Below are 14793 nucleotides of genomic sequence, written 5' to 3'. Positions count from 1 at the left end.
GAGGGTTAGTCAATAAACATAAAATTTGAAGATAATCTTCATTTTTATTTCATGCATCTACATGAACTTCATCTTCGAAATGGGTATTAGTCTTCTACACTGGTTATATCAACGGAATCATTAATATAAAAGGGGAAACTTGAGAGGAAATGTAAAGAAAAATTATCAAAAAACCTAATTTTTATTATTTAACAATAAATCCTGTCAAATATGCTAATTTTTTTATTTTTATTTATTTATTATACTTATTTAATTTTTATTAAAAATGAAAAAGTCTTTCCTATATTCCAAATAAAAAGACCTAGAAAGGGGAACAGAATCGCTCTACGTAAAGTAATGGTCTTTCCGTAAATAAATTGTATTATAAGCCTACTTCCATATCTTCTTTCGTAACCGACTTTCTAACACGTAGCACCCACACGAAGCCTCCAACACAAGCATCTTTCAATATCGACCGTCAAAAAACAAAAGCAGATCGGACCGTACAGTCGCCTCTTCCGTCTCTATAAAGGCGTCGTTGGGCAGAAGCTGTTTAACATCGTAAACTGGGTTTTTTTTCTTTCGGATTTTTGGCTCGAAGGGATTTTCTCGGGGTACAGAGAGAAATACTGCCCGACTCTTCTCTCTTGGAATAGAATTTTTTCTGTACAAGAGCCTAATTTCCTTCCCGTTTTTTATCTAAAAGACGGGTTTAGGGTTTTTTTTTTTCGCAGATCTGATATTTGGGCGCGGTTAATCTTTTGTTGTTTCCAGGGATTTTGGTTTTCCTCGCTTTTATTGCGGAGGGAGGAAAAGGGTTTTATAGGGTTTCAAGTTTGGGAGTTAATTAGGGTTTGTTGGATCTTCCTGGTACGATGAACGAGCAGTTGAAGATGATGAATCAGTCACTAATGATGAATCGGAATTTTGGATTGTGGCCACAGCCGGCACCGCACCAGCAGCCGATGCAGGAGAATCATATGGGGTATACGAATTCGCAGCATGGATTCGTCGCTGGGAAGCCTGGTCGAGGCGTCTGGAAGGGGAAAAAGGGTATGGACAAGAGAAAAGACATGCGTCGGAAAGATATGGGATCTGTCGTACCCATCGGTGGGAACGGTGGTGGGAGTGGGTATAAGCCTCCTACGCTTAACGAGCTGCAAACGCAGAACCGCATGAAGGCCCGGAGATTTTATCCCAAGAAGAAGTTCAACCGGTTCGCCCCCTATGCACCAAGAAATACCACTTCATTCATAATTCGTGCCAAAAAGTCTGGGGGAATCGCTTCTCTTGTGTCCCCGTGTCCAGTGACTCCGGCTATTCTTCCCACTCCAGTCCTCGCACCTTCTCGAGAAGTTTTGGCCGATATGGTAAAGGAGGAATGGGGCCTTGACGGTTATGGAACGATGAAGGGTTTGATTCGTTTGAGATCTCCTGGGCATGAGCATGAAATTCGTGAAGACCGTGAAGAAGACGATGAAGAAGACGAGGGGTCCAGTGAAAGTGATGTCGAGGAGCACGCTGAAGTGGAGAGGAGGTTGGACCATGATTTGAGCCGTTTTGAAATGGTGTACCCTTGTTTTTCTGATGAACATGCTAATATTTTGGAGAATCGTGTGGATGATCAAGATACCCATATTGCTCAACTTGAGGAAGAGAACCTGACTTTGAAAGAGAGACTCTTTTTGATGGAGAATGAATTGGCGGATTTACGGAGGAGGTGCCAGAGTTTGGAGACTGAGAACCATGCCAAGGAAAAAAATCAAGAGGAAGGATCAGAAAATGAGAAGAGTGTGGGTGATGGGGTAGAAGTAGTTGGAGACGCGGAGTAGTTTATGGTCCTTTGCTGTGCAAGGTGGTTAACCTTTCTCGCTTGCTTGTATATATGTTCTTTTGTCTGTGTTCCTGAATATGAACATACTAGACAATTCTTTTTTTCATCTTTTTTTCTTTTCTTCTGAATGTTAGTATGTACTTTCCAAACTTGAAACTTATTCGAATATATATTTAACTTGTTTGGATTTAATATGGGTTCTTTTTCCTGCTCCATTTGCTTGTCTTGGTTACAGATTTTTGTGGTTCTTTATTATTTATTTATTTTTAGTCAGCGTGCTGTTATTGTTGGCACAATCTTAGTTGTAATGGATGATAGATTAGATTTGATGAAATTGGTGTGTTTTAGTAGTAATGTTTAACTGAATCAGCTGAGTGCTATTCTGTTGTCTTTTATATATTCTGAACATTTTGCAGTTTGGGAGTGTCTCCTTGCAGCGGGCGCTCGACCCTTCTTTTCTTCTTTTACTCGGCTGCTATTGGCTTCTCCTCCTCAGACCTGCGTTGATTGGAACTTGTGGTTGAAATGTTTGTTCTGGGAGGTCTGCCTCTTGGCAGCCGTGAAAGGGGTGAGCTCCTTTGATTGCTGCCGAGACAGCAGCTGCAATGGCATTAGGACACGCAGTTCAATGTGTGTCTGAATCCAAGGACTGAAAAAAGCGGAGGTCGGGTCCGATCCGTCGTTCTCTCCTTGTCAGTTACTGCCGGAGCTTAAAATAGAGCCAAGGTTATGGAGGCTCCGCCTGATAATGTTGGGCTGCCTGGTTGAACTTCTGCTCAGGAATCGGAATTAGAAGAGTGCCCGAAATGTGCTTACAGTCGGCTCGGCAGTAGCTGACTCACTAGAACAAATAACCTCACCGAGTCGGGCTGCCTGAGATTAATGGTGTCAGGTCTTGTCGTATGAAGGAGAATGCTTGATGTTGATCGTTATCAGTCTCGGCCTTCCTGTGGTTCTGCAATTTTCTTACCATTAAACATGACAGGAAAGGGGAAAATGGGCCTAACATCACTGTAGAATCTTCGGGGAAAACTGGGCGAAACATGAAAAGTGGGAAAAGAAAAAATTGGAATCGACCTTTTTTTAGTGGGTGGAGGAAACCAGAAAATTGGTTAAAAAGCAAATAAAAGGGATGGCCATGATCGCTCTCCACTTTTATTCCACGGATTTGAAACGAAGCAAATGAGAAAAAAAGCCTGTGTGGGACTTGGGTTTAGGGTCCATTAAGGGCACGCTAGATTGTAGTTGTTTACCAGGGTCGAGTTGAAGTGAATGAGGCAAGTAGGGGTTGGAGGAACTCCTCCTGGGTTATAGAAAATGATGCAAAAGTTACCCACTACACGATGAAGAGGAGAAAGAAATTTAATCGAATTGTTGAGTGTGTCGGCATATTAATTGATACGCGTTGGGCGATGTGATATATTTTGTTTTTATGCATATATCCGATCAGTATGTATTGATTTGATGTTGGAATTTAGGGGTCTTAATGGAGTAGTTAATACCGATATGAGTTGTTGGTTTGGTGATGGATCCTTTTTGCCATGCGGGTGGAAGCTGTGCTCTCCTCTTCTTTGCCCCTCTTTTGTTTCTGAGATGTGAATCCCTCCTCGTTTTTGGCTGTAGAGAAAGAGGCCCAATGTGAGAAGAAGGTAATAGGCTTTTTCTCTTTCTCTATGCCAACACAGGGAGGAGGAATTAGCCGAGGCTTTTTTGGGTCTTTCGGTTTTGCTACATAGTTGTAAGGAACTCAACATGATCCTCCTCCATGGGGCAGGAGTGTGGTAGATCTTACCCTCCCTTAGTTTTTCGCTCCTCCTCCATTGGGCAGGAGTGTGGTAGATCTTACCCTCCCTTATTTTTCGCTACACAGATAAGGCTCTGAAACTTAGGCCTTGTTAATGCACTCTGAAAGTGAGAGTGAAAGTATCACATTAGTGAAAATGATCCAAACTTGTTAGTGTATACCAGTAAGGGGAAGTAAAATCACTCTTTAAAGCTAGAGAATTCACTTTCACTTGTGTGTTCACTCTCCTCTCACTTTTGTACTGCCCCTATCATTCTTGCCTTTGGATATTATAAAATTAATATTTGTTTAAGTTTTTATTTTATATTATATAAATATTTGATTTTATATATTTATAAATTAAAAATTCTTAATTTAATTTTTAATTATTTATTCATTTAAACAAGTTGAAAATTATCTTAGTTTATTAACAGAATATGTAAATAAAATTATTTCATATAAATTTAATCTATCATAGTATTTATATAAATTTATGATTTTTAATATTATATTTAATGACTATTTTAAGAGTGAGAATTTAGATATTGTAAAAGTAATAATTTAATTAACAGTTGGATAATATAAAAGTAAGGATTAGTTTAATCGATTTTATTTTATATATTTATTAATTTTAAAAAGTTAAAATATTCATTTTAGTCGAATAAAACTATCTTATAAAATTTAATCTAATATAATAAAATATCCTTTTTTTACATACATAAATTTATGATTTTTAATAATATATTTAATTAATATTGTAAGAGTGAGAATTTAGTATTAAAAAATAAAATTTTGATTAAACATTTGGATATTATAAAAGTAAATTGGGTTTAAGTATTTTATTTTTTATATTTTTAATAAAATAAAATAAATTTAATTAATTTTTAATTATTTATTAATCTAGACAAGTTAAAATCTATCTTAACTAATTAATAAAAAGGTTAAATACAAATTACTTTTTATATGCAAAAAACGGAGAAAGCCCCGTCTCGTCTATGTTCATTTCTCTAACAAGCCCCGGTCGAGCTGAGAATTTAGTGTGAAGTTGATTGGTAACATGAATGCCCCCTTGATTCAGTTCCACGTTCTCTCTGTCGAGAATTCCAAACAGAAGACATGATTTCCTGGAGATGATTTCCCTTGTTCCTTGCTGCTGAATGTGCCGATCGTAGTCTGAATCCCTTCTAACGGTTTTTCTTAGAGGCCCGGTGATGGCTGTAGTATGAGAAAAAAGTTGTTTAGTTTTCGTCTTTCTTTACTGCAACGACATGACTTCTACGGTGAAGACCTCGTTGAAGAACTGTCAGTTCGTCTCTGCCCCACTGAGAGTGGCTTCGTTTCATTCGACCCCAGTTTCGGAGAGGAGGAGGAGAACGAGTTGGGATTCGGTCAGTTTAGTTTCCCTCTCAATCCAAAATTCACACTTGATTATCTTTTTTCTGTTTTCTTTTCAGCGGATTTTTTTTTCCAATTGGGTTTCTTCCCGCTCGATGTTTTTTTATGTTTGATTGGCTTGGTACGAGGCTGAAAAATGGCGAAATTTAGTATGTTAGATAGGAAAAGTTAACATAACGTGAACTAAGAGAGACTGCCAAATGGGTGTTAGGCATTATGACTTTGCCGTGGATACTCCATGACTAAATGTTACGACTTCTGCAAGTGCACAAATTTGTCAAGTTCTTGCATTTATCAGGCCAAAACCTGGTTCTTAGCAGTTCAGTTAGATACTTACAGCCATTGGACACCGCCGGCTAATTGGACTCCTATGAAGTCCGGATTCCAGAAAGATGCCACCCTTTAGATTTCAATTGAAGAGGTGGCCTGAGTCTTCTTACTGCACTGGGTGGTAGAGCAGATTCCTTGGTTTTCACAAAAACTGGTGCACTGAGGCGACCAGCCTTCTTAAATGATGCTACTGCTATGTTGCACTTCTCATCCCGCACAACAATCAAATTCTAGATTTCTTCAGTCCCTCTTTTTTTTTTTTTGGATAAATAAGCTTTATTTCAGTATAATGATAGTATCAGGTCATGGATTGGGCATTGGCTATATAGTTTTTATGGTTTTCATTTTTTATTTTTTTTCAAAAAAAAAATGATGAAATTTGTCTTTCCTCCCTGGTCGGTTAATTATGGTTTTTTTTTTTTCATTTATCACTATATGTCTCCTCCTGCATCTCTCTTTACAGTTCTAATATGTTCCCTATGCTCCATTTGACTAGTCTACCCTTTCAGAAATGGGGACAGTGTTTAGAGGTTTGGAGATTTTATTCAAGTCTTATGTTTCTGATGTCTTCTTTTTTCACATACCTCTGTGACTTTTTGATTGGTATATTATAAATTAAGAAATAATTAAGAAATTGGAGGTGGTGAAAAATACTTGAAGAAGGCCAACCTAGCAATGGAACTGACCAAAAAGGAGCTGGAATGGAGGAAAATGCCAACCCTAGAACGGTTGCAACGAGGCTGTTCTACTGCTCTTGATGATTACCATCATAGTTTGCGGAAATAAAGAGACAAGATTCTCTCTCAACTTTTTGACTTGAAGCTAATTCTTTTCTGGAATACCCTAAACAACCCTCAGAGACTTGAGCCCAAGGCTGCATATTAAGAAGCACTTGATGTGGCAATTGAGTCAAAAGCATTTCTTGTTTCACGTGTAATCTGCAGATATTGATGGACATCACACAGTGGTGAAGAACTAAGTGTTGATAGTTTTAGATGGAACTCTGTAACTTTTATTGTAGCTCTGTGGGTGCATATATTGATGTTCAAGCCCTTACCTGAAAAACAAAATGACTATCGAATTTCCACTCTGTTTACTAATAACCTTATTTTAGCCCCTCCTACCCAAGCTGGCCAGTTTTTTCACAAGGGAGAAATTTTTTGTAAATGGACCCCTGAACTTGCTAGCCTTTGATAGAAACCAAGTTTTCTGTGTCTCTCAATTAGGGCACATATATCCTCTCGTTATTCTCATATTAGATGAAATTTTCTCATTTAAATCGTTCTTTCTGCTTTATCTCTGAACTGAATATTGGACCTTCTTGGAGGAATTCTCTAGCGATTCTTACGTTTAGCTTGGTCATGACAATATATACCTTATAATTAAAGGCAGAAGGACTTATGTCTTGACAGCTAAGAGTTGTTGTTTACAGGGTTTCAATAAACATGCAAAGACATCAAGAAGAATGGATGCAAAACGCACATTATTGCGTAATGTCTCTGCTTATGCAGAGCGCCTATTTCAGGTTTCTCTCTATCCTATGAAATGCAATGTATGAGCTATTTCATGATGTTGATCTCTGTGTGCTTATTCTTTTGTCTATCTTGAAGACTTTATGAACAAAATGCAATCAATTTCATTTCTCACATGTAATTGCAATACAGTGCATTCTTCAACATAATCGTAATATCCGGTGATACCTAGTTACTTGAACTGCTTGTTCCTGTGCTGTTTGCTAATTATCTTTCTGGTTCTACTTTCTGATGTCAGAACTGGAAAGCTGGGGATGATGAACGTGACTGGTCATCTGATAGAGGTCCCTCATGGTTCACAAAACGATACTCAGCCAGAGAAACCAAATGGACCTCAAGTGGTCCTAAGGAATCTCAGTGGGGCAGCTACAGAAGTACAGGTAATGATACCTTGTCTTTCCACTCACAGCAAATCAGAGTTACAAAAGAAGAAATCAATAAAGATTCCCATTGTATAAAACGTAGTTACAGTGAATGTTCACTTGAAATCAGATGCCTGCATTCTCTTAAGGCTTAAAACTGACCTTTTATGTACCTGCCACAATCTGAGTAGCTGGTAGAATAACCAAAAAGGAACTGCAATTCCGAAAGACTCAAGAAGCATGAGTGTGCTTAAATATCTGTTTATGTGGGCCTTGCAGATGGTTGATTAGGTAGACAAAACTCACCACCTGGTCCTTCTTTTGTCTTGGTTGAAACTTCAGTATGGGGTCTTATTGGGACAAGTGGTTTTTACGGGCCAATGAAGTTAATTTTTGTGCTTGGACATGAATAACAGAAAACACAAAAAAAAAAAAAAAATTAATGGTTGAATTTATTAAAGAAAGCAAACAAGGACAGTGCTTCCCTCCTTAGCGAGATTATCAGCAAGGCCAGTGCAGAGTTGCCTTTAACCATCAAGTTTCAGCTGATGTAGCACTTCCACCAATAACCAAATATCATTCTAAACTTTGATGGAAAAAAAATTTAAATAGTCTCTAGCAAGTCAGTTGTATTATTGATTCTTAAACATAATGAGTTATCATTGTCCATAATTCAGGCAGAGGATATACCCAGTTCTGCTACAGTGATGATGAAGACGTTGAAAATATATTGCGATCTGCATTTAGAGGGGAAAATATCTACTACTGGTCCCATTCCAGTGGAGGAAATTTTCACTGGAAAAGTTCCTGGACTGATTATTCAAGGTTGAGGTTTGAGGACGAATATGATCATAGTTCGGGCTACCATTACGCTCCATTGTCAGATTCAGCTTCGGAACGCCTGGCTCTAGGACTAAGTGCAACTGGTCCACTTCAACTAGAAGAAGTTAAGAGCGCGTAAGTCCTCTTAAAAATATTTTGCTCCTAGTGCTGTCTGTAGACTGAGAACAGGGGAGTCTGAACTCTTATCAAGAATATTAATTCATTCTCCAGGTATCGAGCTTGTGCTTTAAAATGGCATCCAGATCGGCACCAAGGTTCCGCAAAGGTAATTTTTTTCTTCCATTCTTGAGCCAGATTCTTGCCCCTCGATTTTCTTATGTTTTCAGCTGGTGTTACCAGGCTGTGGCTGAAGAAAAATTCAAGCTCTGCAGTGCAGCATATAAATCTCTATGTGACAAGTTAGCTGTGGCTTGACCAAAAGGAGGTGGTGTGGCTGGCTGTTCAGAGGCCTGTTTCCATGCTTAGCTTTGAATTCACCATATGAGAATGTCTGAGAGCAACACCTTGTTAAGTAAGCCCGAATTACAAGCTTTGCCTGTAGTCTTTACAATTTAATTTTGCTTTGGCCATGGAGCAAGTGTTATTTCCATAGTTCTCCTTTTCTTTTTAACCATATCACTATAGTTTTTGTTTAAGAATGTAATAATACTTCATATTTATAGTGCTCGTGTTAATTCATCAAATTCTTTCTGGTTTATCTTTCTATACATGACAAACACCAAAATTTGATTCATTTACAATGGTCAAGACATCAACGACTGGAACCTCATTACCAGAGAGATTTTGTTTTCCAGACTATCCATTGAAATTGATGAAACAGAACGCTTTGGAATTAGTTTTTGGTGTCTTGCTTATTGTTTTTGGTCCACAGGAATCTCACTATCAAAATGACTGCCAGATGCACTTCGCTTACCATATCTACACCTGGTTTTTGATAATCAGAGATCCCTTACATTTTTCCTCTTACATACACCAAGAGAAATCGAGTATTGGTACTCAGGTTCATGATTCAAATTCCACACTATGACATAAAAGTTTCTTTTGTGTCCTTAATTGGCATTTTCGAGGTATCTTCTATTTCTTTGAGCCTTCAATGCGTAGGTGGACAAATAGAAGATTTCTGAAACCTCTGGTTATTCTGATCTTGCTATCCAGATACCTGTAGGTGTTGGTAAAAGCCAAGATCCAAGTGAGAATTACTTCAAATGTTGAAATCAGGAATTAGATAATAGATAATGTCGATATAAACTAAACATTCCCTGCTGCAAACTACATGAACCTCATTAATATCGACATGCCCAGATGGAAACAAGTTCAAAATGCATAACAAATCATATATAATTCATGATTGATTTTCTAGTCCTCTCCAAAATTTCTTCCCAAAGAAAAAACAAACATACAAATAAAAAATAAAAAACTCTAAACACCTAACTCTCATCGTGAAGTTCTAAGGCAATTATAAGAGAACACAGAGTTATGTAAATGTTTTTCTCACCCTGCTGCTCAGTAAGAAATTAAAAATCCAGCATAAGAAACAAAAATAAATAAAAATCACTTGCAAATGATCAGAAGCTTTTGGAAAACACTAAAGTATTCAAGAGAGTATTTATTGTTGTTAGAGATGGTCACAGTATAATCAGAAAAGAAAGACTTACAGAACTTCAAGATTGGACCTTCTTATTGTTGTTTCCACTGGAAGTTCGAAAATTCCAAACAGGATGGATACAAAATCCATGGTCACGCTATACATATTAGAGCCAGATGTCCTGTAAAAGTGCCATTGGGCAAACTCGAGGTCATCATGTAGTTTCATGCTGCTTGCTTTTGGAAGCCAAAAGGATAACATCTAATGAGGAGGACATTAGAGAATAGCTTGCCATAACATATGGATGCGGCAACAGTGAACTTCTTCATTGAAGTTGACATAAAGGGTGATTTAAAAATCATCTTAAGAAAATGTGTTAATAAAAGAGCGAAAGGAGGTTGGACTCAAGTACAGCCAACTATTGCTGCACCCAACTTTTTTTTTTTAAAGGTTATGTTATTTACAAGAATGTCGTGTACTTCATCATATTTAAAATAATAGCATTACTCCATTTTATTATTAAAAATTGATAAAAATAGGAAAATTAACATCAATTGTGAATACATGGGATAACAATACATGTAGGACTAAGAATAAGCCAAGTTTTAACTTATTCACTTCAAATATCATGCTGAAATGAAAAATTAACTGCACCAAACTTATATCAACTTGGAGTTCATTTCTTTTTTCCTTGATAAATCTTGTTAGAAAGAAAAAAACCAAAATGCTGGCCTCAACAGATAAAGAACCTGAAAGATTGTTGAAGTGTTATCATTCAACGAACCAACCTTTCAATCAGAAAAGCAATAATCTTTGTCAAGATGATCTGAAAGTCAAAAAAACTTACTCGAAGTTTCCAATTGCACGAATCTTAATACCAGGCAAAATGTTGACCATATTCTCCACTTGTTTATATTTGTTGAGAACCTGAAAGGACAATATTTGATGCATTAGCAACTAACCAAACCCTTAATCAGAAAACACCTTCTGGTTTGTTGAAATTAAGAACTACAGATCTTTGAATCGAAGCTTACCTGAGACCCTTCAAGACCATAACTGACAAGATCAAACCAAATTTCAGCCTCAGTCTGTAAGACATTCATTCAGATAAAGTTAAAACAGAAAGCTGTTATATTATAATTAAAAATTGTTACTTCTATTGTTTAATAATGGGAAACAGCCATTTCTAAGGAGCCAAAAAAGAAGACAAGAAAATAATTTTCCTGGGTGGATGCACTCAGTGGATTCTTAAGTTCTAATTAAATGTTTCAGGTTTCTTTTAAAGCTTCTAGATGAAGGGCGTTTTAAAGCTTATCCTCTGTAAATAAACCTGTGAGCTCCATAATAGCTGCCAGTCCCCTAAAATTTCTGCTTCCCCATTTACTTCAGTCTGATTGAGGGAGATGAGCTCATCTATGACCTTCAAATAACAGTAACAACCGATCACGAAAATGATAAATTAAAAGATATGTATAGATATATAGTAAATCATCAACAACAAATACAATCTTCCAGAACATACTGTACATAACCCAACTAAAAGAAAATAAAGTTTAACCTCACATGAAAGGAGAGATTAGTTAAAGCTTCTGTATGAACAATCTAACCTCAGTTATTCCTGTCCCAGTGGAAATGGCTGAAAGTAATCTCTGCCTTGGTTCAGTTCTCTTCTGTAGGACAAATGTAGTGCCCTGCACTATAGAGAAGTTTCTGGATATACTTAGTCAAGTGTAAAACATATAGATACACATCCAAGAAGTTCAGAAGCATTCATTCAGGAAAAAAAAAAAAAAAACAATGTTTTAGTTAAAGGTAAACAGATTCTTGTACAGCAGTACCTTATTCCCTCTCGAAATACGAATATTTCCAGAAGTAGACAAATATGTTATATCCAACCATCCCTTTGCTTCATCTCCTAGGAGTCTGAAAGGTACTGGATATGGAACCTTAAATGGCAAAAAATTAAAGGAGAACGCTGCTCTGTCAAACTGGAAGAGGATGCGTTTTCCATCTTTAACAGTTGCAGCTGCCTGATTAGAAATAAACATTTAGGCCCTTCTCTACAAATAAGTAACTTAAGAAGAAAAAACTAATATATTTTGGCTTTGGAATACTTAATAGAAATGACCAACTACCTCTACTCGTAGCTCCCCTACAGCATCTGAAAATTTGACAACATTAGTCACTCTTGGATCATCTGTCTTCAGGTACACTTCTTGAAACACACTAAACTTGTCAACTCCAACAAATGTTCTCTGGAAGCATCCATATCAATTTTATTTGGTACAAAAAGCTCAGCGAGAGAAAAAGACAATAAGCACATCAACACAGACAAGAAGAATATAATAAAACACGATTGTCGTCAACCATAAAAAAAATGTTGCTAAAAAATTGGAGATCAAGAATCAGAGGGAAGAACAGAGTCGAGCAAATCAGAAAGAGTTCATTTTTAAGATAAGAAAAGTCTAGAAATAAACAACATTGCAAGATAATCCAAGCATACTAATGTAAAATATAGGAATGAAGAATAATATTGCCGTGATTATCATTGATCAAGTGTAAACTATATATAGAATTACACAGAGACTGTAGGTGATTAGAACTCTACAATTTGAGTTTGTCTCTAATTCAATCACCAATTACCTTTATCTCTATCATTATCATTATATCTATCACTATCTTTATCTTTTATCTCTATCATGCCCCCGCAAGATGGAGCTTCGAGAGGAGAGTAATTTTGATTTTCAAAAAGAGAAAGCGTGTTCTCGGAAGTAGTTTGGAGAGAGCAGTGGCACTGGTAGTAGCTGAGGAGAGCAACGGCACTAGTAACGGCTGAGGAGAGCAGCGGCTGGAGCGGTTGGAATCGCATCGTCCGGTGGAAGAGCAGCAATACTGCAGGTGGTTGGTGCGGACGGAATTGCATTGCCTGGTGGAAGAGCAGTGGCACTAGAGGTGGCTGGGGCGGACGGAATCGCATCGTCCGAATGAAGGGCAGTGGCTGGGGCGGGCAGAATTGCATTGTCCGGTGGAAAGGCAGTTGTTGGGGCAGACGGAATCGCATTGTCCAGTGGAAAGGTAGCGGCTGGGGTGGACGGAATCACATCTTCCAGATAGGATGAAGAGGTTCTTCAGTGAGGTTTTTATTTTTTTTTAATAAAAAATATTGTCGCACGTGCGAGTTTGCACACTACGCACGTAAGTGCGCAGGACCATGCATCCAGGGGGGGGGGATAATTTTCCCCCAAAACTTAGGTCATCTCGGTGCTGCCGAGAGAGCAACGACAATGGCTATGGTTGATCGGCGATGGAGGTGAAAATCTGGCAACGAGCAATCTTGTTCAGCGAAATGTTGAACAGGGTGGACGGTGGGGGGTTCTGTGTTGTGGCATTGACGATGGTGGTTGCTGGCAAAGCAGATGATAGTGGCAGGGTGGACAAATTTCGGCGGGAAATCGACAACCACAGAAGAGCGAAGGTAGAGCAAGGAAGTGCATGGGGTTTTGTGCTGCGCTGGCAAGGGTGGTTGTCAGAGGAGCAGACGGCGGCAATGGCGACGGTGACGACTCAGGGAAGTTTGAAAACAGAGGAGAGTGGTCGTCGACAGAGCGGACGGCAGCGATGGTGAAGATGGACGATGACGAGGACGTCGGGCGAAGTGGCGACAGGGGCAGCAGCGACGGCTAGGGTGGTTCGCGGCAGGGTTTTTTTTCTCAAAAATATCTCCGGTAATATTACACGGAGAAGGGAAGAGAAAAGTAATAGGTATGGGCGGCGGCAGTGGGTTGTAGCTACGGAGACTGATTTTGATAAGGATTTCCAGCAATAGCAGACTAGTTCTGATTAATCGATCGGAAGCTCTGATACTATCTAAAATATAAGAATAAAGAATAATATTGTCATGATTATCATTGATCAGGTGTAAACTATTTATAGAATTACACAAAGACTGTAGGTGAGTAGAACTCTACAATTTGAGTCTATCTCTAATTCAATCACCAATTATTTGTATCTCTATCATTATCTTTATATCATCACTATCTTTGTCTTTTATCTCTATCAATTAATGCCATCATGTATGAAAATTAATAAACACAAAGAAAAGGAAAGGAAAAATCTCACTTGAATGGGTGACGCTGTTCCAGGCCTCGTCGTGAACATAAGCTGCCAGCTACCTTCTACCAAGCTTGAACTTGTCTGCGGTAGACAAATAAAGTTCTTATCTCCAGTTTGGGTTCCTCACATATAAAACCCATAATGGTAACTCAGCTTAAGAGCAAAACAGAAGGAACACAAGCTATTTTTTCGAATTGAATGGATGAACAATTAATGCAAGCACAGAATAATTCTGATACTCAACAGCCACCAGCTTGAATAAACCGGAGGATTAGAACGCTAAAAGTTCTTCAGATAACCAGAAGACGAAAACTCACGGGATCCGGCACTGCTTGTAGATCTTCCAGTACCCGTATAGCGCGTTCCACATCCTGCACATACCTCAATCATCAATTTTCCCACAGAGAAAGCCTTATTAAAGTACGAAAGATACAAGACGAAGAGACTTGAATGTATCTTCAACCATTTCACCAAACTTCGACATGAAAGCTCCTAAAGAACATCGGAAAGTAAATAACCTATACAATTTAGAGACCTTGAGTTGTTGCGGAGAAGCAGAACGACCCCTTCCTTGAATTCCGATAAGACCTTCAATAAGGACCGCTTCGGGTTCCGTGACAGAAAGCTGCTGCTGCTCGTCCACCAATGACGACGAAATGCGGCAACACACCAGCTTCCTGCAATTCGATTCGAAAACTACCTTCAGCCTAAGTTGATCACTCGAGCGAGGTGACATTGTATGATTCAGGAATCCACACGGAAATCCTAGCTTGGCAGCTTCAATCGCCATTTCTGCTGGGAGGCGATGGAGAACTTCCGTTCGTTAGCTCCAACCGTTTGGACGCCCAAGAGCGCGAAGATAATGCCCATGTCTCAATATCTGACACGTGGCGCACAGATATGACAGAATTTCTCCCAATAAAAAAATTACAGGTGGCAAGAAAAATATGTTAATATTCAGAGTTAATTAATTGAATAGGACCATGCTGAGGGTACAGATTTTGAGCCACGCGTTCCGATGGCGATCTGTGTGAACA

At 38.4% G+C, this 14793-nt stretch overlaps 3 protein-coding genes across 3 annotated transcripts; 2 read left to right on the top strand and 1 right to left on the bottom strand.

The window, feature by feature from the left end:
* Nucleotides 1-551: 551 nt before the first annotated feature.
* Nucleotides 552-3276, top strand: LOC137939547 (uncharacterized). The gene is made up of 2 exons (XM_068784825.1): nt 552-1834; nt 2230-3276. Exon 1 carries the CDS (start codon nt 855-857, stop codon nt 1809-1811), a length of 957 nt encoding a protein of 318 aa, XP_068640926.1. The 5' UTR covers nt 552-854; the 3' UTR covers nt 1812-1834; nt 2230-3276.
* Nucleotides 3277-4613: 1337 nt separating this feature from the next.
* LOC137938950 (uncharacterized) lies at nt 4614-8735 on the top strand. The gene is made up of 6 exons (XM_068784075.1): nt 4614-4984; nt 6754-6846; nt 7092-7233; nt 7893-8172; nt 8269-8323; nt 8398-8735. The coding sequence occupies exons 1-6, from the start codon at nt 4865-4867 to the stop codon at nt 8470-8472; spliced, it is 765 nt and encodes a 254-aa protein (XP_068640176.1). The 5' UTR covers nt 4614-4864; the 3' UTR covers nt 8473-8735.
* A 118-nt stretch (nt 8736-8853) lies between these two features.
* On the bottom strand, nt 8854-14562 carry LOC137938948 (probable plastid-lipid-associated protein 12, chloroplastic). Its single transcript, XM_068784074.1, has 11 exons — nt 14292-14562; nt 14074-14127; nt 13763-13837; nt 11779-11898; nt 11482-11673; nt 11251-11334; nt 10974-11063; nt 10678-10731; nt 10491-10570; nt 9714-9824; nt 8854-9217 (listed from the first exon to the last, which is right to left on the bottom strand). The coding sequence occupies exons 1-11, from the start codon at nt 14544-14546 to the stop codon at nt 9133-9135; spliced, it is 1200 nt and encodes a 399-aa protein (XP_068640175.1). The 5' UTR covers nt 14547-14562; the 3' UTR covers nt 8854-9132.
* Nucleotides 14563-14793: the final 231 nt, after the last annotated feature.

This window comes from Aristolochia californica, unplaced genomic scaffold (genome assembly GCF_029961685.1).
Source record: "Aristolochia californica isolate CCGP_79_NKW_82.1479 unplaced genomic scaffold, dmAriCali1.0.hap1 SCAF_8, whole genome shotgun sequence".
In the NCBI taxonomy this organism is placed as follows: Eukaryota; Viridiplantae; Streptophyta; class Magnoliopsida; order Piperales; family Aristolochiaceae; genus Aristolochia; species Aristolochia californica.
This window is presented reverse-complemented; position numbering and strand designations above follow the sequence as displayed.